The sequence below is a fragment of the Odocoileus virginianus genome, unplaced genomic scaffold (assembly GCF_023699985.2).
Source record: "Odocoileus virginianus isolate 20LAN1187 ecotype Illinois unplaced genomic scaffold, Ovbor_1.2 Unplaced_Contig_15, whole genome shotgun sequence".
NCBI classification, from domain to species: Eukaryota; Metazoa; Chordata; class Mammalia; order Artiodactyla; family Cervidae; genus Odocoileus; species Odocoileus virginianus.
In genome coordinates this window covers 1,044,689-1,066,266 of record NW_027224332.1, presented here as the reverse complement: position 1 = coordinate 1,066,266, position 21,578 = coordinate 1,044,689, and the positions used below count along the sequence as shown (strand labels likewise).

The following is a 21,578-nucleotide window of genomic DNA, read 5'->3' as shown; positions in this document are numbered from 1 at the left end:
CTAATATGCTTAGCAGGAAAACCCAGTTGGCAGCTGCAGGGGTTGCCTTTTATGATCGTGTCTTTTGACAAGGATTATTGTATTAATATAAGTTGTGGCTTGATCAGGCTTAAATTGTGGGCAAATATTTTTCCATGTTCACTTCTCTAGAATAAGCCCAAGGTCTGTTCCCATAAACCATTTCTGACGTCAGGTTTTTAAATGAGGGGAACGGAGAGGTGAGGATTTTAGAAAAAGAGTAGGCCAAGCAAGCTGGCTGATTACAAGACTTTTAAGGAAAGGAAAGATTAACATTTGATTTTATGTTGTGTTATGCTAAACTCTTTGATCTCCCCTAAAGGTTCCTTAACGTTGCCATATAAATAAACAGACATTTCTGAGGTCTGAACAGTTTCATTTCATAGAGCTGTCATGAAAGAACAAGTATTGTCGATGCCTATGTAATATAATTAATGGATATCCCCCATTCTTCTTATCGCCAACAGCCACCAAGGTTCAGCTATTTTCTGGAATAGTCAGTTTGACTTGTCACTTGGCTGGCTGATCTAAGATCCTCTGCGGATTCTCTGAGGACTTATGAGCTAATAATGCTTAGGGATTTCGTGTCCTGAAGAACTCTTTAATCCCATGCTTCCCGAATCCCACTCTAAGCCAGGGCCTTCTGTCACATCTCAAGAGTTACAGGCCAGTTTGAAAGCTCGGCTAAACAACCTTTCTCCTCGGCCTCTGGGGAGCGGGGGGGGGGGGTGTCCTGCGAGGTGCCCCTTGGGGCTTCCCTGGTTTCTTTGGCCAGGATGTAACTCCTTCTTGGCACTCTGCCTCTGGTGGTGTTCTGAGGGTCTCTTCCTCTCTAGACCAGAGCAGCACGCCACGCCATGGGTGAGATCAGCCAAGAGACGGTGGAGAAATACCTGGAGGACAACCCTCAGTTCGCCAAGGAGTATTTCAACAGGAAGTTGCAGGCGGAGGCGCCCAGCGGCGGGGCACAGGCCCCGGCCAGCGCCTCCTTCCCCGGCCGGACGCTGGCGGAGGAGGCGGCCCTGTACCTGGAGCTGCTGGAGGTCTTGCTGGAGGAGGCGGGCAGCGTGGAGCTGGCGGTGCACAGGGCCCTGGGGAGGCTGGCGCAGCTGCTGCAGGCCGACCGCTGCAGCATGTTCTTGTGTCGGGCCCGCAACGGCACGCCGGAGGTGGCCTCCAAGCTGCTCGACGTCACCCCCACCTCCAAGTTTGAGGACAACCTGGTGGTCCCCGACAGGGAAGCTGTGTTTCCGTTGGACGTCGGGATAGTGGGTTGGGTTGCTCACACGAAGAAAACCTTTAATGTTCCAGATGTGAAAAAGGTGAGTGGTCTGATGGTGACCGTGGAGTGGAGAGGAGGTCTTGGTGGCCTCAGGGAGGAACATGGGAAAGAGGGGGGTGGAGGGAAAGGTGGAGGTGGGTCCAGGCCATCCTTGTGGCTGTGGTTTGGCTATAACCTGGGGAGTGGGTGGTGGAGAAGAGGAACCCCTAGGCCAAGAGTGGCTAGATTTAACAAATAAAATGACTAGATGCCCAGTTCAATCTGAATTTCAGATAAACAGTGGATAATGTTTTAGCGTTATGTCTCCGGTAATGTCGGGCAAGCTTACCTGGGCGTGGGGCAGTCCACACCTCCTCCCTCACACCTCATCTGTCCTCTGGACACTGTCCTGACCAACAGGGCAAAGCAGGCCACTCACTGGGGAGATCAGCCAACAGGCCAGATGCCAAGGCCCCTGAAATGCTCCCCACGTCTCTCACCCACAATCCTTTGAAGACTCTCAGCTCTTTGGGGTGAACTGGCTCAGGAGTGATTCTCTCACCTATAGATCAAGTATGAAAAAAGAAAAGTGACATGAAATTTCAAATGTTCCCATCTGGATCATAAAAAATACATGAATTTAGATGATGATTAAATGCAGTTGACCATCTCAACCCCTCCTAATTCAGATCTACCAAGAATTTCCAATCCTGTAAATGGGACATTTGAACCCTCCTGAAGACCAGTTGAACACTACATAAATTATTGTGTTTTAAAAAGAACGTTCTCCTTCCAACTAAATTGCTTGTTCATCTAAGAAAAACTAGGACATACAAATAAGAGGGAGGAAATGCGAATCACCCATAATCCCTGCACTCAGTAGCACCATAGGTCCCAGCCTGGAGTTTCTCCTGCCAGCCCTTTTCCTACACATGCTTCCTGTCATTTTGCTTTGCTGTTAACAAACAGGAGAGCTAGCAGATGATGGAACAGAACTGACTGGGAGCAGCCCCTGAAACGCTTACTGTGTAGAGGTTTACTTATGGAGAGGGCAGCTGGCGGCTGGAGGATAATCCCCTGCGTGCCTCCCGAAGCTGATTACAGGAGGGGGGCTGTGCGGATCCACAGGAGGTGCAGAGGTTTTCAAACATTAGCAACACTCAGCAAACAGCCCCAGGGGCAAGGGTGGCTGTTAGGCACTCGAGGGTCCTCGGTCTTTACCACCCCTCCCTGCAGTGCATTCGTCTGGTTTCAGTAGGATTCTGGGTCTGCTGCAGCTGCTTCTAGTGTATAAAGGGCCTTAAGGCAAAGTTCTTGGACCCCAGGGAGGAGGCTCTGCCTGTACATCCTGAAGTTTTCTCATGGGAATATGCTTCTTGCAAGTCTCTGACTGAGGCCATTTCCAAAATGACACGGACAGCAAACTTAAGAAAGTGACATGCGAGACTTTTTTTCAGAAGAATTTTTTTTTTTTAAGGAGAGATGGATGAAATGACTTCTGGTGTGTGTGTGTTTGTGTGAGCGTGTGTGTGTGCTCAGTCTTGTCCAACTCTTTGAGACCCCCTGGACTGTAGCCGCCAGGCTCCTCGGTCCATGGAATTTTCCAGGCAAGAATACTGGAGGGGTTGCCATGTCCTCCTCCAGGGGCTGCACTGGCAGGCAGATGCTTTACCACTGCGCCACCTGGCAAGCCCTAATTTCTGCTATGCTCCTTTATTAATGAGCCCAGTCCTGTTGACAGAATGATAGAAAGGAGCTGCTTAAGAGATCAGGGGGCCTGGGTCTGCTGCCGTCCACGATGGGCACCCCATAGTGGTTGTAAAGTGGGGGCAGGGTCACTGTGTTCTCCCTTTTACTGAGTATGTGTGAAGACAGATGCCCTCCGGCCCTCCTGAGCTCCCTCCAGAAAAGGGACAAAGACCTCATTTGCCCTCCATTTCTACTGTTTCTGAGCATTTTTTTCCCCTCCGAGAATGGTGCTTTTCAACTCTGGAAGCACATTAAAATCAAACTGGGAGCTCTTTTAAAAATACAGATGTGTGAGACTCTCACTAGACCAATTACATCAGGCTCTCAGAGACTGGGATGCAGCCAGGAGTATGGTTTAAAAGCTACCCCGGTGATTCTAATAGGCAGCCAACATTGAGAACCACTGGTCTTTTGGGTGAAGAGATGCAAGAGGAGGAACTGCATTTTAAATCAACTGTAAACAATTAGATGGAAGGGCTCCTGGACTTGTTAGTTTAAGTCTTCCCTTGTGCAGACAGGAAGTTGAGTCGTGGGGGTTGCTTCTCTCCCGGGGTCCAGAGTCTGATCGGTGATGAGAGGGACTGGAGAAGTTGCAGCCTCCTTGCTAAGTTCCCACCCTCATCCCACCCTGCAGCCCTGCAGGCTCACCACACTTAAGTTGCTGTGGTAAAATCTGCAGAGAAAGGAGTTAGAAACCCCTGTTTTAAGTGACACTTCTATCACCACTTCACCTTTTCATTGCACTTGACTCTTGATGAAGATTCCTCTTGTTCTTGATCTCACTTGATTCTGGCAAAGACCTTATGCAGAAGGCCAGGACTGTATTTTTATTTCTATCCCGTGCATGTGAGAATCTTCTCCAGGTCAGTTAGGCACAATGTGGTGGATCTAGGCTCATAATCCGGGTCTTGCAAGGCCACCCTTTTTCTCTGCCACAGCCCTGACCACACACAACTCCTGCCTGGTGGGCATTGTGGGCACAGGGAGGGAAGGCCTCCCTGCACACAGACGGAGAGGAGAACTGGATACTCCCAGCCTTGGCGGCAGAGAAGCCACATGGTGCCAGGTGAGAGCTTTGGCATCAGATGACCTGGGTACAGATCCAGGCTTGAGACTAGGTCACTGCATGAGGGACTGTGTTTCCCCACGAGAGAAATAGAGGAAACCAAATCATAAAGTGCCTGACTCCCAGGAGGTGCTCAATAAATGGCAGCTATGATCATATCATATTAATGTCCAAAGAGTTTGGGGGCTGGATGTAGGTGGCCAAAACCGGGTCAGTGATCACTGCCTGTTTTTAAAACAGGTTAAAGGCAGGGAAACTTAATAACAGGAAACTGTGACATATCCTCATCAAGTTAATCATTTCCTATTCTATTGGGAAAGCTGGTGATTAACTCTATGGGTGGTTCTCCTGGCAGTGGTTTAAAAGAAAGCCATGTGAGAATCCTAAGGTTTCAATAATTAACAGGGTGCTTATAGCTTGTGCTTATAGCTTTCCATCCTTGTCTCCTTCTGACTGGATCTCCAGATGTTTGATCAGAATTTAATAGGACCAAGATTGGATGAGGATCCAGGCAGCCCTCTGCTCTAAACATTCCCAGTTGCCTTCATTGACTTCTTTGAAGAAAAAATCATTGAGGGGAGTTTGTGAATCCAAAAGATACAGAATTTACTCAAAGAAACTTTACCAAGGATTGTTTGGACCAATGAAAACATAAAACCAGAAAACCTCACCTTACCTACCCTGAAATTTGATGGATGGTTTTATCCAAGATTTTCAGATATGATGATAAGCAAGTCTTAAGTTTTGAAACTTGTAAGTCATTTTTTCAAAATGTTCAATTGAATGTAAGAACATCTTCGTGTGTTTAGAATCTAGAATAAAATGGCATCAAGTCTTGAAGCTGCAGAGTAAAATGTGTTAGCCAAGAAATGCTGCCCAACTCCATCCCATGGTGCATGTTTTGGGCATTTTGGTTATTCCTTCAGTGCCCAGCATCACTGTGTAAATGAAAGTGATCACCTTCTATAATGGATAATAGGTTAGGAGGAAAATGGACAGCAAGCCAGCCTGGGCTATAGCAGTGGATTAAGAGAAAGAAGCTTTCAAAGTCTGGAGGTGTTACGGACTGAGTGAAGATGCTGCACGAGGCAGAGAAAGTCACAGATACAGCAGTTAGGAAAAAACATGGCTCTTGTTGGCATAGGGCAGAGAGCTAGCCCTCCAGAGCAAGCATCCTTCTAGGCATAGGAGGCCTGCATCAGCTAAGAGCATGTAATTTCTTCAGTGATTGGCATTGATTAGGAAAGCTAGAAGTAGAAGCCAAATGATGGGGCTTTCCTGGTAGCTCAGACGGTAAAGAATCTGCCTACAACGCAGGAGACCCGAGTTTGATCTCTGGGTCAGAAGATCCCCTGGAGAAGGGAATGGCAACCTATTCCAGTATTCTTACCTGGAGAATTCCATGGACAGAGGAACCTGGCAGGCTGCAGTCCGTGGAGTCACAAAGAGTCAGACACAACTGAGCAACTAACATCACATCATCATCGGAAGCCAAATGGTAATGCAAAACCTGAAGGACTTCTCATCCAGTGAAAGTAAAAGAAATGAAAGTGAAAGTCACTTAGTCATGTCTGACTCTTTGTGACCTCATGGACTATACAGTTCATGGAATTCTCTAGGCCAGAATACTGGAGCCTTTCCCTTTTCCAGGGAATCTTCCCAACCCAGGTATTGAACCCGGATCTCCCGCATTGCAGGTGGATTCTTTACCAGCTGAGTCACAAGGGAAGCCCTGTCATCCAGAGAGGCCCCCAGAGTCCCAGGTTTGGCTTCCTAGTATTTATTGAGCACCTACTATGTGTCAGACTCTTTTCTGAGTGCTCTACCCACACTATATTATACTATTTTCACATCAGGTATGATAGACAGTAGATAATATCCATTGTTCCCATTTTCCGGTTAAAAAATGAGGCTGCAGAGGGTAAGTAGCATGCCCAGAGGCTCACAGCTAGTGAATCAGGAGCTGGTTTCAGCTGAGGACATCTGACTTGAGAACCTTCTTCACCATTATGCGATGCTGCCTCCTACATGAGTAGCTGGTTTCTGGGGTTCCACTTTGGGAGGGTATAGAAGAAGTCTGGGGTCAAGGGCTACATCTGACTTCCTTAGCATCTCACATTTCTAAGGATCCTCTATGGAATCAATTCATCCACTAAAAGTGTAGATTCCTGGGGAAGACGGTTTCTACTGTAGTAGATTAGAATTCGGCAGGCTGCCATGAGGTCTGCAGATCTGCATCAGTCTGCAGGTCTTTCTGAGGTTCAGCCCAGGTCTCCTGCTCTGAGCAGGGCTGTGATTCTGTTGCCCAAGCAGTCATTGTGCCCTGGTGGAGATTCTGGCCCCAAAGTCACACACCAGCGGACTCTTCCATTTTTACTTTGGGAAACTGAACAGAGTCCAGCTACTTATAGAAGTCCAGATACTTATAGAAGCACCATCCACATGGGGAAATGAACATAATACAACTTGTGAAAGGAAGACCACATTGATTTTTGGCCATTGAATCTCAAAGTCAGGTGGAAATTTCAGTTGAAGTTTCAAATGAAGAAGACTTAAAGAGGAGCTAGTCATGACCCAGAGCGAGCAGAGTCTATACCCGACCACAGTTACTCTCAATTACAGCTAATAAGATAACTGCCATCCTTATTTGTGTGCCTCTCCAAACTCATCACTCTGCCCTCTACATGGTTAATGTATTAGAGTCGTCCTTCGCGTCTTCTACTTGAAGCTTGTATCTAGGATGATCCATTTCATTTTCCTCTAGGAAAGAAATAAAAATTACAAATGAGAGATATTGACTTGATAGAAAATGCCTTCCCTGGCGGTTCAGTGGTTAGGACTCTGCACTTCCACTGCAGGGGGCACAGGTTCGATCCCTGGTCTGGGAACTAAGATCCACATGCCATGCAGTGAGATCTACCTAAATAAATAAAATAAAAATACTTAAAAAAAAAAGAAAGAAAATGACTTTGAAAAACTGTTAAATATCTGGTGCTGTCAAGAGGGTGGTAAGAATTTCAATATTTTGTAAAAGTAGCTGGTGTAATTTAAAACTTCACGTACCTGTTGATACTGCAAAAGACATTTCCATTTGGGGACTCCATCACATAAAAATAAAAGCAAGGGTGATTAGTGCAGTATTGTTTGCAGTGGGGAAAACTCTAAACAGACTAAATCAGTAGATATTGGTTGAGCAGAACTGGAGCCCCTACACTGTGGAATAGCATGCAAGAATCTGGAAAACTAGTTCACATCCATATGCACCAGTCTGGAGGGAAGTCCATAAGATAGTGTTAAGTGATGAGTTGCATAAAATTAGGAGAGAACATTTTATTAAAAAATAAGAAGATGCTTTGTACAAGCATAGAGAAAGGCATAGAAGGAGACACACTAAGCACTGTAATACAGATTTCTTCAGGTAGGTGAGATTAGGAGGAGTTTGGGGCAGTTAATAATCTTTTCCTTATGTTATGATGGTTGTGAGATTTCAAGGGCAAATTTTACTTTTGCAATTAAAAAGAAGAGCCCTATGGAATCCCAGCTGTGCTCTCCTTCGAGCACACACTTCCTCCCTGTTATAATCCTGCATGCTTCCCTCCCTTCCCCTTAGAACCTTGCTTTCCACTTGGTCACAACATCACCTCTTTCCTCCTGGCCCAACCCTAGCCTAACCCGGATAGGCCACACCTCAGGTGGGAAAGCTCATTTGGAAATGGGCCATTTCATTCTATGCTTTATTCATTCTGTCTGCTTGCAGATGGTGGGGTGGGTGGGGACTGTTGGCTTGGGACCATTGTCCTGCAGCCCTGGTCATCTGTTGGTAGGACTTGAACTAGAGAGGATGATCTGTTGCCCTTCCTAGACCTGCACTTCATGGTTTTGTGCTGCTTTGGCAAATGTGTGAATGTATCTTTCAGAACAGCCATTTTTCTGACTTCATGGACAAACAAACCGGGTATGTCACTAGGAACCTGCTGGCAACCCCCATCGTGATGGGCAAGGAGGTTCTTGCTGTGTTTATGGCAGTTAACAAAGTAGATGCATCTGAGTTTTCCAAACAGGATGAAGAGGTAATGCTAACCCTGGGCATCCCTTCAGAGGCTCAGGAAATTTGTTTGTTGTGTAACTGAAAGAAAGATGTCACACCTAATTTGTTTTTCTCCGTCATCTGTAGGTCTTTTCCAAATACCTCAACTTTGTCTCTATCATCCTAAAGTTTCATCATACCAACTACCTGTACAATATTGAATCCCGAAGAAGTCAGGTAAAGAGAAGGTGACAGTGGCTACTTCATGCTGACCTGTTTGACAAAGGGACTCCCCAGAGGCAACAAGCACAGATCCTTCCTAACCACACCCCCTGGATCAGATCCCCAAGCTTCCATTCCCAGTGTCCTCTTATGGTCCCCTCCCCTGTCACCTTCCTACCCCTCGATCTGTAGGTACTACTGGCTTGCTTTCTTCAGTCTCTGTCCTGGGTAGCTGTAGTTTCTTCCTCTTTGAGGTGGCGATGATAATTACAGTACTTACCCCACCTGGTTGCTGTGACTATTAAATGGTCATTAGGTGAATTCGTTCACATAAAGCTCTTAGCAGAGCTGTGTATTCCTGGCACATAGTAAAGATGCTACATTGAGAAACAAATCGCTCCTCTGTTGCTTCCTTGAGCCAGAGGGATAAAGAACAACATTGGTAGCCAGGATACCTGAGTTGAACTACTCTGTGGACCTCGGTTTCTTCATCAGTACAATGGTGGGAGGGTGGTTGGGATAGAGGACTTCCAAGGCCCTGTCCCATGCTAACTGTCCAGGGCAGGTAACCTTTGACTAATGGAAGGAGTCAGCTGGCTTTCTTCCCACAAGGGCCAGCAGTAACCAGTGGGCCCCCAATGCTGGACCCTCTGCCCAGGAACTGTCTCTGCATTTGTGTTAAATTACTTGCCCATTGGAGCCAAAACATTTTGGACATGGGGATCAGTCATGGCTTTCATAAACACATGGCTTTGCAAAAGGTCTGCTCATCATCCCACTCTGAGACTCTCAGTAGTTTGTTGGACACGTACATATGCAAAAATGGAATTGCATTGTTTGCTGACATGTGTTCCTTTTATTTGATGCACCCCGTTTTCTTCTGACTAATGCTCCTCTTCATACTGTATTTCGTTCTGATTGTTTTCTTTGTAATACCTACTTTCAGATTCTTATGTGGTCAGCCAACAAAATATTTGAAGAGCTCACAGATGTTGAGCGACAGTTTCACAAAGCGCTCTACACTGTTAGAACATACCTGAACTGCGAACGATACTCCATTGGGCTGCTGGACATGACCAAGGAGAAGGTCACTCTTCCATACATTTTGTCTCCCCTACCACCACCTATAAAATGCACATCACATGAAATGCAATCCATTAAAAAATGGATATACTATGTGAACTACCGGTCATGATAGAGCGTAAGAATCAGTGCCAAGAAAGTATGGTACTTTCATCTTTTATATAAAGTCAACTTAAAAATCATCAGTTATATTTTACATGGAAAAGAAGAAGGGAAAGTGTACTTTTTGGAGTGAAAAATATCTAGACTTGGTTTTTCCACTTCCTAGCTATATGTGTCTTCAACAAGTCTTTTTTTCTTTTTAAAAAATTGATTAATAGACCATATTCTTTTAGTGTATTTTTAGGTTTATAGAAAAAAATGAGCAGGAAAAGCAGAGAGTTCCCATACATGTTCTTTTCCTTCTTCTTGCTCTCCCTCCTTCTATGTGTCAGGGTAGGTGCTCTGTATTATTCATTTAATCCACATAATGACTCTGTAATATGCATTTTGTTATTGTCTCCGTTTTACAGATTAAAAAGATTGACTTGTTTACAGTCACAAGTTCATAAACAGCATTACTGAAAAAGAGCTTTAAAATTCCAGAATTATAAATTAACATAAAATATGCAAACCAATGGCACTCATATAAGATATGGTAGGTAACAGGACAGTTTGCTTAATAGTGTTTAAATATATTTGCCTCCAGGAATTCTATGATGAGTGGCCAGTCAAGCTTGGAGAAGTCGAGCCTTACAAAGGTCCAAAGACACCAGATGGCAGAGTGAGTGCAGACGTCTTTGTTGATGATATCTGTGCCTGGTTTTAGCTACCAGGAGCTAAAACCAGAGGAAGCCATGTGTAAAGGAAAAAGTCCTGGTCCAAAAAGGACTGGGCTCTAGTCCTGGGACTTCCTGGAGGACCTTGGAGAAGTAGAAAGCACTGGACAAGGAGTTTGATGTTCAAGTTTCAGCTCTGCCCCAAACCAGCTGGGTTGTCCTTGTCTTCACTCATTTAACTTCTCAGGTGTCTTTTCTGTGAAGCTAGGGTTTGGTGGATCAGTGCTTCTTCATAAGGAGGGAGCATTAGAGCCTCCTGCATAGTTTTAAAAACACACTCTGCCCAGGCCCTTCTTCTGACGTTCTGGACTGGGATCTCCAGGCAAAGTTTGGCTTAGATTTACTTTCCCCTTTGATAGGTTTCATAGGAAGTTTCATAGGAAGCTTGTTCCACCACCGTATCCCCAGCATACAGGAAAGGGAAGGCAGGGGATGGAATTTGGTTCTTCATTTGCCCACAGAAGCAGACTAGTTCTCAAGTCCCTTCCAGCTTTGACAACGTATTCATCGAATCCTGCTTCTTAGGCACCCATTCAGAGTGCTGGAAGGGGTAAGTGCACTGTACAGCTGGGAAGGGAAAACATTGACTGAGGTTGAGAAATTCCATAATTTGTTGTATGGAAGTAAGCAGTCAGATATGTCTGGACAGTAGAAATGAAAAGAAAGCCAAAGATTCTCCTAGAAGTTATTAGGGTGTATTCAACTTTCTAAGATTAGTTCAGCAGTCTTGTTCATATGATAAGTGGCCAATGATATTTCTAGTTTTATCACGAGCTTGTAAATTAGGACATGAGTAGTTTGGTAATTTATGTTATGTGAAGAAATGTGATTGGGAAATAAAATATTTAAATTTCAAAATAAAAGTTCATTAAGGAAAAATGTTTTCTCTGGGAGGTGAGATTTTTCTCATAATCTCTCTCTTTCCTCTTAGGAAGTCATCTTTTATAAAATCATCGATTACATTTTACATGGAAAAGAAGAGATCAAAGTCATTCCGTGAGTATTGCCATGAAGCCGCTGCAGGAGTTGCCCTTTTGTGTTTGTATCCAGTGCATTTCTTTGCATAGCAATGATTTTTTTCTTCTCATCTTCCTCAAGGACACCTCCCACGGACCACTGGACTCTCGTTAGTGGGTTGCCAACATACGTTGCTGAAAATGGATTTGTAAGTTATTGAACAAATTTGAATCTTAAATAGTATTGGATGAAACTCTCATTAGCTAAGAGATAGGAACAATTGTGAAGGCAAGAATGCACCAGGTAGGGGTGAGATGGCTGCTTTGGCACAGGACACGGGAAAGAAGAATCTTGGCAGTTGGAATGTATGTGAACTAGAAACTCCTTGACTCCCCCAAAAATATTTAGTCAACACAAGAAAGACAGATCCATCTCCCAGCCTCTTATTCTGCAGCCACACAAACTTCAGACATCCTGGTAGTTCATGACTATGATTCGTGCTGGGTTTAATTTGACCTTAAATATAGTTCCCCTTGGTCACGACTTTTGAAACTCAGAAAATTACTGACAAAAAGAAAAAATATATAAGGAAAAGACTTTGCCATTGATTGCAATGCAAAATGCATTGAGCTGATAGTGGGAGTGAAGATTTTTGCCCTAGTCTCTCATGTGGGGCGGGGGTGTGGTGGGAGGGAGGAGCAGGCCAGGTCTGGCTGAGAGGTTAGGGGTAGGAAGACAACAAACAAGAGGTCTCTGGTGGGTCCCATAGGCCTTAAGGCCCACGGACCAGTAGCTTTCCCATTTGACCTTAACCACACTCTCCTTCCTTTTCATGGCTGACTTCTCTCCCCAGTTGGGCTTCTCCACCATCTGTGTCATTTTTTTTGGCCTCAAGATACCTCCCTGCAAGAATGTTCCCTGTTTTTTACGTTTCTTTGTGTTGGCATCTTTCCTTTTCCCCCTTCAAACTCAAGTTTCAAAAAAAGTATTTTTATAGCATGTATTTGCATAGTTGTTTTTTTCTTTAGTGTTATCATTGTGTTCATGCATCTTCATTATTTAGTAAATGAGCATATGAATTACAGTGACTCAGGGCTCACAGGGGAAGTAAAACAAAATTTAGGTTGTTTAATGTTTTTTTTTTTGACTGTCACAAATTTGCCTCTGCTTAGTGTGAATATTTCTGGATTCAGAATGGTGACAGAGTAAGGAAAATTCTGTTGTGACTGCAAGGTAATCTTTCTATGTAGTGATGCTTTACCCTAGGGTTTCAGGGAGGATGCCTAACTCTGGGCTTAGTTGGTTACAGGACAAAGTGGCCTCACCAAGTGACATGATCTCTTAGTGTAGAGACATGTCAAAGGGGAAGAAAAGAAAAAGGAAAGACAATCTTATGTCTTTTAAGAGTAAACAGCGATATATACTAACAAATGTTACGAAATAATTGAATTTTTTTTTTTTTGCCAAACCACACAGCTTGCCTGGATCTTAGTTCCTGATCAGAAACTGAACCTGATCCCCAACAGTGAAAGTGTGGAGTCCTAACCACTGGACCGCCAGGGAATTCCCTTTTTTTATTATATAATTGAAATATTTTTAAATGTCATTCCTGACCTGGTGGTATTGACCAAACTATTCCAATCCATTCCTAACTGAATCCGCAGATACCACAATTTTTCAGCCTCACTGAAATAGCCAAGTAGCTTGGCCCTTGGCCTCTGTCCTTTGGTTTCCTGGCAGCCCATCTATCAAACTCCATTTAGGGTTTTTATCAAGTTTGGTACTCCCAAAGTTGCCACAGCTGGTTTAAAGGAATTTATGCACCACTTAAAATTTTTTTTATTGGCGTATAATTGATTTACAATGTCTCTGCCAGACAGCAAAATGAATCAGTTATACTTGTACACACATCCATTTTTTGGATTCTTTTCCCATATAGGTCATTACAGAGTATTTGAGTAGAGTTCTCTGTGCTATATAGAGGGTCCCTGTTACCTATGTCATGTATGTGTGCTCAGTTTCTGTGTCGTGTCTGACTCTTTGCCATCCCATAGACTGTAGCCAGCCAGGCTCCTCTGTCCATGGAATTTTCCAGGCAAGAATACTAGGATGGGTTGCCATCCCTCCTCCAGGGGATCTTCCCCATCCAGGGATGGAACCCACATCTCTTGCAATTCCTGCATTAGTAGGCATTCTTTACCACAGTGCCACGCGGAAAGCCCTATTTTATACATAGTAGAATGTATATGTTAATCCCAACCCATCAATTTACCTCCACCCTGTAACCATAAGTTTGTTTTCTACATCTGTGACTCTATTTCTATTTTGTAAATAAGTTCATTTGTACTATTTTTTAGATTCCACATATAAGCAATATCATATAATATTTGTCTTTCTCTTTCTTATTTCACTTAGTATTATAATTTCCTGGTCCATCCATGTTGCTGTAAATGGCACTTTTATTTTGCCCCACTTTTTAAACATCTCTTCTCTCCTAGATGTTTCCCAGGTAAAGATTTTATTGTCCACAAATCAATTTGCAGAAAACTAATGCACCAAAAATCAATTCATTGAATAGTTCATTTGCCACCTCATCAGTTTGCCATGTAACCAACTTGCCAGAATCGATTCCCAAAGCTGTGGAGGATTTTTCCCTCCAGATTTTGTTTCTATCACAGATTCACTGCATTTGCTTTACTGCTCCCTTTCACCTCTCCGCTCCTGCCCTCGGCCCCACCCCTGATATTATATCCTTTCTGCTGGCAGCCCAAGACTGACGGCAAAATGGAGTAAATCTAGTGTAAGACATTTCTCGTCAAGTCCTTCATTAGACAAGTTAGCATTCCCAAAATGATTTTCAGAGAACTGACCTTGAGCCATTTTTGGAGACTCCAGAATTGGAGTGAACATACATCCTAGTTTGTATGGGACAACCTCCCTTTACACTGTTGTCCTTGTGAGTTTTTAAGTCTTCCCTTTCACTCCCAGATGTCGCCCTGTACTATATATTTCAAAAGGCAGGATCTGTTAAAAACATAATTTCTGTGTATTGAACAGGATTTCTCAAACTTGTGGACTCTACTGACATTGTGGGCTAGTTCTTTGTAGTGAGGAGCTGTCCTCTGCATTGTAGGGTTTTTAGCAGCCTCCCTGCCCTCTGCCCATTAGATGCTAGAAGCACCACCCTACTTGTGAGAATCCAGACGTCTCAGAAGTTGCTAAATGTCCTCAGGAGGATAATATACCCCTGACTGAGAAGCACTGGTCTAGAGGATGATATCAAACATTTCAGCAGACCCAGCCAGAGCAGTGCTATTTGTGAGGGCCTCCTGTGATATGCTGGTGGGTTCTAGTAAAGAGAGCAAACAGCCATGACTCAGGATCCCTGAATGCCATGACTCAGTCCTGCTTTGGGCAAATCCCATGGCAAATCCTTGACCTTGGGCAAATTCCTTGACCTGTCTGGGTTTTAACATCATCATCTGTAAAATGAGATTGTTGACTTATTTAAAAAATGAAATACTGAAAAATCTCTCAATTCTATTTTCTGGAAAATAAAAATGATCTGGAGTTTTAATTGTAATTATGATGTTCCTCCAAATTGCTTGAAACTTTTCCATTTAGCTTTTCAAACTTTTCCCTTGATATTTTTTTCACAAACCCCTTGTAATAAAGACAGGCTTTTGGATGAGCTGTCCCAGAGGCCTGTCTATTGGACCTCGCTGAATTTAGGGAACACATGCCCAGAGGTCTCATTAAACCAGTAAATCCCAGCTCTGAATGAGAAACATTAGACTTCATTTGACTGACTTTTTAGAGTTAAAAACATTAGAAAATGAAAATTAGTTTCTAGAATTACATTTGTAGAATTGAAGCAAGAAATGCAGGATCAAACCAAGTTAGAATCAAAATGATCTGTAAACTTAGAGAGAGAGATGGGAAGGGTAGAGAAGATTTTTGAATATTTGAATACTGAGTTAAAAAAAAGCTTGGCCTCAAGTGCCTTGATCCACCTATAGATATTCTCTAAAGGCTGAAAATCCTGGACCAAAATAGATACTGCTGATGGTAAGCTCAGAAAAGAGAATTAAGCTGCTTTTTGTCTCTTTGACACACACCTGAAGGATGCTCAGCCAATCAATTCATGTTTTTTATTCAGACTGGATCATAAAATTAATGGATAGTGATTCCTTAAATTCTTAGGCTGATATACTAACAAAAGCTTTGAAAGATAGTCACATTTGCTTTGTAAGAGTCTTTGGGTAAAGAATCCTCCTGCAATGCAGGAGACACAGGAGATGAAGGTTCAGTCCTTGGGTCGGGAAGGTTCCCTGGAGAAGGAAATGACAGCCTAGTATTCTTGCCTGGAAGATTCTATGGAGAGAAGAGGTTGGAGGGCTTCAGTCCATGGAGTCGCAGAGTTGGACATGACTGAGTGACTAAGCACAGCACTTCAGCTTTCTAAGAGTAAGGGGGAAAAAATGGTTGACATGGCTCAGCCACTCCCAGACAGCACTTCCCTTAGGCGGAGGGGCCGGTAGAGTTAGTAGATAGATGGAGAAGCTGGCTCCTACTTTCCATTTTCAGGAATTTGGTGAGCAACCTGTTAATCCCAGGTCAGTTTGAAACCCCCCATGGTGGGTGTATTTACAACATGGAAATTGGTGAATGATGCAAATTAGGGCTCCCCACCCCCAACACCAGGAGAGGTGATTCCAACAGCACCCTCACTGGAAAGCTCAGTTCTCCTGTTATCCCATTAAAAAAAATCACTTAACCTCTTTGGGCTTCTGTTTCCCACCTTTGGAAAGAAAAGCTTAAACAATTATTAAAGTGCCTTCTAACTTTAAAATGCTATGATTTAAAGTATCTGATTTAATTTTGGTGAGAAGAAAGATACTGTGTTTTATTAAGACCCATTTGTGGGTCTGACCTGATAGAAGAATAATTCAAAATGAACAAAAATGGAGTGACTCCTTGTCCTTATGGATATGAGCAATCGTCTCTGAATTTAGTACTTAAAGCCATGTCTCGTAGTGAATATTTACTCTGGTGTACCTAAAAGGCTGTCTGGTTTTTTCCTCCAGCCCTTAACCACCACCTTCCAACCTGGATCCCACATCAGAAAAGAAAAAAAAAAAGGAGAGAAAATAGAGTCTTCCCAGAATTGCTGCCACACCTGCCAGGCCTTTCTGCTAAGCTTCCTCCTCTCCCTGGTCTGAACAGCTAGTTGCTTTGAATTTGGAAGTAGATTCCTTAGAGGCAGAAAGAGTAGGGAGGGTCAGAGATGGGGCTAAACATCATCCAATGGCTTTCTTAGTAGAAGAGAAGCCAACGGTTACCCACGCAGGTTCTCCGGCTCTTTAATCAATCGCAATTGGTCAGAGGCCAGAGGAGGACTTCAGGCAAGGCTTTATTGGCACTCTTGTTGCAGGCAGGAGGGAGCAAAAACAAGAAACAGGTTGCTCCCTGGGTGGGGCAAGCTGGTGCCTTAACTAGGGAGAGGTTGGGGCGGGTTGGTGGGTTGGGCCGGAGGGTCCGCCCACCCCCTTGGCTCTGCTGTGTGCCCAGTCAGTGATTTTGCTCCCCACACCTCAGAAATGGCCACTGGTTTGTGACGTTTTTTGTATCTTACTGTTTACATTTTGCCCCAACTGGGTGTGCATGCAGTTATTTTTAGTCCCTTAGAGTTGCTCTGTATCCTGTTGCTGGAGGAGATGTTTTCTCAGACGTAAGCACTCTGGTTAAGGGCCGGTGCCCATCTGTCTTAACTTCAGTGTGTTGTTAGCTCATTTAGTCTCGCCAGGCCCGGAGTGAATAATGTGCTTGCGAGCGCTGGAGGCCTAGGGAGGAATCTTTCGCTCCCACGTCCTTTCTCCTTCTGGTCTGGGTTTAATGGCTCTGTTTGCTTTCCAGATCTGCAACATGCTGAACGCCCCAGCCGATGAATACTTCACGTTTCAGGTAACCGCCCTTTGCCGCGCCTCCCCCCACCCCCGTCAGTGCAGGGAGCTGGGGTGGCCCTGCCCCCCGCCCCCCATCCCAGAGTCTGTCTGGTGCTCAGGGGGGACCAAGAAGCACGCACAGGGCTTATGTCCTGCTCACCCTGGCTGGCCACCACGTAGCCCATTCCTCAGGGGAAAAAAGAAGAAGGGGGAGAAGAGAAAGGGGGATGAGAGAAGCAGGTAGGGTGTTTGTCACTCTGGCATTGGCGGGGAGAATGTCACGTCTCGTTCTCTCCCATCCCTGGTCGTCTCGTGCCTAAAACAGTCTGGGCACAGCACAGGCGCTCAGTCAATGGCGCTCAGCCTGAGTGATTGGCTGAAAACATCGTACCACCTGGATTCAGCCTTCCACAGGTTTCGCAGACCCTTTCCAGCGGCTTATCACTGCTGTTAGGGGGAGAAGCTTCCTGTTGGGTTCTTGGGGGCTCCCCATGCTATCAGACTCTTGGTTTTAATTTTTCCTCCTTCAGCATCTAGAGGTGCCCATCCCTACCTGTCCCCTCTCTCACCCCTCCCCACCTGACCATTGGGACAACCTGGCCTTTGGCCCCGCAGCCTCTCCTATTCTGTCTTTTAGCCCCTGCTGTTCTGTGTCCTGTTTTAACAAGCGTGTCTGGTTGGAGACCTGTCTAGTCAGGAATAGAGACAGCCTTCCCAGTGGGGACCACTAGCGGCTGTCTTCCTATCTACACAGACATGCCCACAGAGCCCCCTCTCTGCCCACACCAGGGTGAAGGCGGCCTGGGGTGGGGGGCAGAGAGTGAGGGGTGTTTCCTCAGGCCGGAAGAACCTGCGGCCACTTGCTCAGTTTCAGGGCAGGTTTCCCTCTGTTCTCCCCACTCATTCTTCTCCTCGATGACATGGAAACACGCGGACACCACACGCAGGCCACCATGCAGCTGTGAAAGAGTTAGCAGGGCCGAAGAGGATTCCTAGGACCCGTGGTGCTGGTTGGAGGAGTCTGGCGCCTCCCAGGAACTGGCCTGTGTTAGTATCCCAGGGCCAGAAGTGGAGTCTCCAGCCTAACAGTGGATTTCTGAGCCCAGCAGCCATTGGACGGTCATCCTTCCCACAATCAGAGGCCTGAGAAGTGTGTTTTTACAGGCACTGCACTGATGTTTCTTGTGGAAGCTGGGAAATTCCTATGGGCTGGAGGTTTACCCTAGGAGAGTGCCCAGCCTCCTCTGAACCATCAGAGTCATTGTTCCAGCTCCTTCCTCCTTGTAGTTGAAGGCCTGAGTGTGACCACACTGTGCCCACCCCTGGCCCCTCTTTATGGTAATTGCATGCCAGGAAAGGGTGCACAGGCAGGAAGAAGGGGACATGGACTCTGTAAGGTGCCTGAACTTTAAGCAGTCTTTGTCTGGACAGGGAGGGCAGGAGCTGGCCCAGAAGAACCAAGCTGCGCTCTGAGGTTTGAGGGCCTGTGCTTTCTGGTGGGCCTCATGTGGCTTCCATGGGAGCAGCCATACAAGGCTCTGATGGTTCAGAGGAAGTTGGGTACTCACCTGGGGTAAACCTGCAGCCCATAGGAATTTCCCAGCTTCCACAAGAAACATCTCAGGCCTTTGACTGTGGGAAGGATGACCGTCCAATGGCTGCTGGGCCCAGAAATCCACTGTTAGGCCAGAGGCTCCACTTCCAGGACCTGGGATACTAACACAGGCCTGTTCCTGGGAGACACCAGAGTTCTCCGACTAGGACCATGGGTCCTAGGAATCCCCTTCAGCCCTGCAAACTCTTTCAGAACTGCGCGGTGGCCTAAGACACTCCCGCCCAGCCCTCCATCCATCCCTCTGTCCTTGGACTGGGGTCAGGACTACATCTTGGAGGGCTCTCAACCTCCCTCTCCATTTCCCCATTTTTGGATCATCCCAAAGGGCAGACTCAGGATAGGGTGCCCCTCCTCCCCAAGCCTCTACCCTGCTCGGCCTCCCCTTCTCTCTCCATCTGCTCACACCCACCTCCATTCTCAGTGGTCTCTCTTGCACCTGAGAAGTGTAATGGAAAAACCAATGATTCAAAGTGAACTATGGTCAGAGCAAACCTGCAAATGCAGTGGTTCTCAAACTATGTTCCTTGGTGGCATGAGGTATTAGCTTCCTGTTGCTGCCATAACAATGACTGCTCAGTGACTTAAAGTGACACAACTGAGTTATCTTACAGTTCTGGAGTCAGAGGTCTAATATGGGTCACACTGGGCAAAATTCAAGGTATTGTCAGGAATGATTTCCTTTCTAAGGATGTGGGGGAGAACCTGCCTCCTTGTCTTTCCCAGCTCCTAGAGGCAGCCTCGGAGAAGGAAATGGCAACCCACTGCAATATTCTTGCCTGGAGAATTCCATGGACGGAGGAGCCTGGTGGGCTGCTGTCTATGGGGTTGCACAGAGTCGGACACGACTGAAGGGATTTAGCAGCAGAGGCAGCCTTGGCCCCGTGGTGTCCTTCCACCTTTAAAACCAGCATCACGTTGCCCTGACCTTGCCACTATTGTCATATGTCCTTCTCTGATTTTTGACCCTGACTCTCTTTTCTACTTGTAAGGATCCTTGTGATTACATTGTGTCCATTTTGTATCCTGGAAAATCCAGGATAATTTCCCTATTTTAAAATCAGCTGACTAATAACCTTAATTCCATCTGCTAGTTTAATACTCCTTCCACATAAAGTAACTTGTTCACAGATTCCAGGCATTGGCAAGTAGACATCTTTGAGGTGTTCCTTGAAGTGAAATAGGGGCTTCTTCCTTTAACATCAATTAAAGTGATCCCAATTCACAGAAGAAAAAGTACATAGAATTTTCTCAGTCTCAAGTTTTTGTCGTACTTTTCTTAAGTGTTAAGTTCCTCTGATCACTTTTCTGTGAACAAGCTCTAACTTAATAGCAAAACACATGAACATGAACAGGTAATGAATAAGTACTGAAAAACAGAGGTAGTCAGTAAAGCTTATTTTGGAAGCTTTTAAAAATATGTGTACACCCAGGTGCTTATGGTTGTGAGGTTATTTTGCACACAGGTAATACTTTCTGTTATTGATTTTGTCTCTCATCCGTGTGAAGGTATAATTATATAAATGTTTCATAGTATTTTCCAAAACTTAAGACTTTGAGAACGACAGTGCACTACTTTTTTCCTCCAGAACTTCGACCATTAGGAAGCATCAATTGAGGCTTGGTTTCTTTGCTTTTCATTCCAAGTATAAGAGAAGCTCTTCAACTAATAAGCAGTTGTTTATTGAGCATCCCTTATATGCCCAGCACTGTCCCGTTACTTAGGTAAAATTCAACAGTTTATGGAACTGCTCTTTGGTAAGATTAGAAAATAGCCTCAGAGACAAAAACCAACAGTTCAAAGCATTTGGAAAGTACTTACATTGTATGATCCAGGCTAAATGTGCTGATGGAATTCTGAAAAAGGAAAGTTCCACGTGGGTGAAAAGCTAGAGAAGCCTTTCTGGGAGAGGCAAGACTTAACCTGCATCTCTGAGGATGAGTAAAGAAGCTGAGAGCTGGCAGAAGAAGGAGCAGTGTGGTGTGTTGGGGAGTTGGCTGTCTTTGCCTTGTTGCGTACTGTGGAGGTGCCACACGATGGTTTTCAGATTTTGGAGGACTTTAGAATCACCTGGGGAGCTTATTTAAGACATGCTCCTGGAAATTTGTGAAAAAGGCTAAAAAAGAAAAATCTGTTGCCCTTGATTCTTGGCCGACACTTTGAGAAGCACTCCTGAACTTCTGTGTGTGTGCATCCCCTAACAAACTGTTATCTCGAGGTTGGAAACTGTGACTTCTTCATCTCTGCACCTCAGCAGCTAACCCAGGTCCTGAAACATCACGGGACTTGACAGATGTTTACTAAATGGAACCACACTACAGAACAAAGGACGATCTTGGTAGATCAGTCAGGAAAACAGAAACCGCATTAGGTGTTTCAACAGAATTTAAGGAATTAGCTAGATAGGTATTGGAGGACAGAAAAAGTGAACAGGGAACACTGAGGTAATAGAAGTAAATGCTTCCCATCCTAGGGCTGGGAAGGGGATCAAAGAGAAGAGGGTAGGGTTGTCACAATACAGACACTTGGTTCTAGGATACTTAGTCAAATGTACAAGAGTGCTTTTATGACTGTATACTTCTAGCCATGTTCTGTCACAGCATAGGAATTGTGCATCTAACACCCCCAAATTATTCTTTGTCTAAATTGAAAGCAACCTAAGTGGGGGATAGCAAGGGTATGGCTATAATGGGGTAGTGCAAGTGATCCCAGTAGTGATGGATTAATTCTCTCAATTCCAGGAACATTGTACATAGCTACATATGTGATGAATTTGCATAAAAACAGCCCTCCACACCCCCACACATGCACAAATACAT

The 21,578-nt window shown here is 45.0% G+C and overlaps 1 protein-coding gene, 1 long non-coding RNA gene and 1 other non-coding gene across 6 annotated transcripts in view; 2 read left to right on the top strand and 1 right to left on the bottom strand.

Moving 5' to 3' along the window:
* Positions 1-611: 611 nt before the first annotated feature.
* PDE6C (phosphodiesterase 6C) overlaps positions 612-21,578 on the top strand; it is a 50,147-nt gene continuing 29,180 nt past the window's right edge. Inside the window, exons 1-8 of one of the 4 annotated variants that reach the window (XM_070464090.1) lie at positions 612-1,340; positions 8,012-8,164; positions 8,269-8,358; positions 9,290-9,430; positions 10,115-10,189; positions 11,176-11,240; positions 11,343-11,409; positions 17,118-17,165. In XM_070464090.1, the coding sequence (XP_070320191.1) occupies positions 876-1,340; positions 8,012-8,164; positions 8,269-8,358; positions 9,290-9,430; positions 10,115-10,189; positions 11,176-11,240; positions 11,343-11,409; positions 17,118-17,165 (1,104 nt within the window). In that variant the 5' untranslated portion in view covers positions 612-875. Of the gene's footprint in view, positions 1,341-5,738; positions 5,858-8,011; positions 8,165-8,268; positions 8,359-9,289; positions 9,431-10,114; positions 10,190-11,175; positions 11,241-11,342; positions 11,410-17,117; positions 17,166-21,578 lie in introns of those variants that run through there. The other 3 variants (XM_020908541.2, XM_020908532.2, XM_020908564.2) reach the window with 3 other exon arrangements.
* LOC110147205 (uncharacterized) lies at positions 1,031-4,367 on the bottom strand. Its single transcript, XR_011486469.1, has 3 exons — positions 3,760-4,367; positions 1,629-1,841; positions 1,031-1,315 (listed from the first exon to the last, which is right to left on the bottom strand). It is a non-coding gene; the product is annotated as an uncharacterized lncRNA (long non-coding RNA).
* Positions 6,910-6,982, top strand: TRNAG-UCC (transfer RNA glycine (anticodon UCC)). Its single transcript has one exon. It is a non-coding gene; the product is annotated as a tRNA-Gly (tRNA).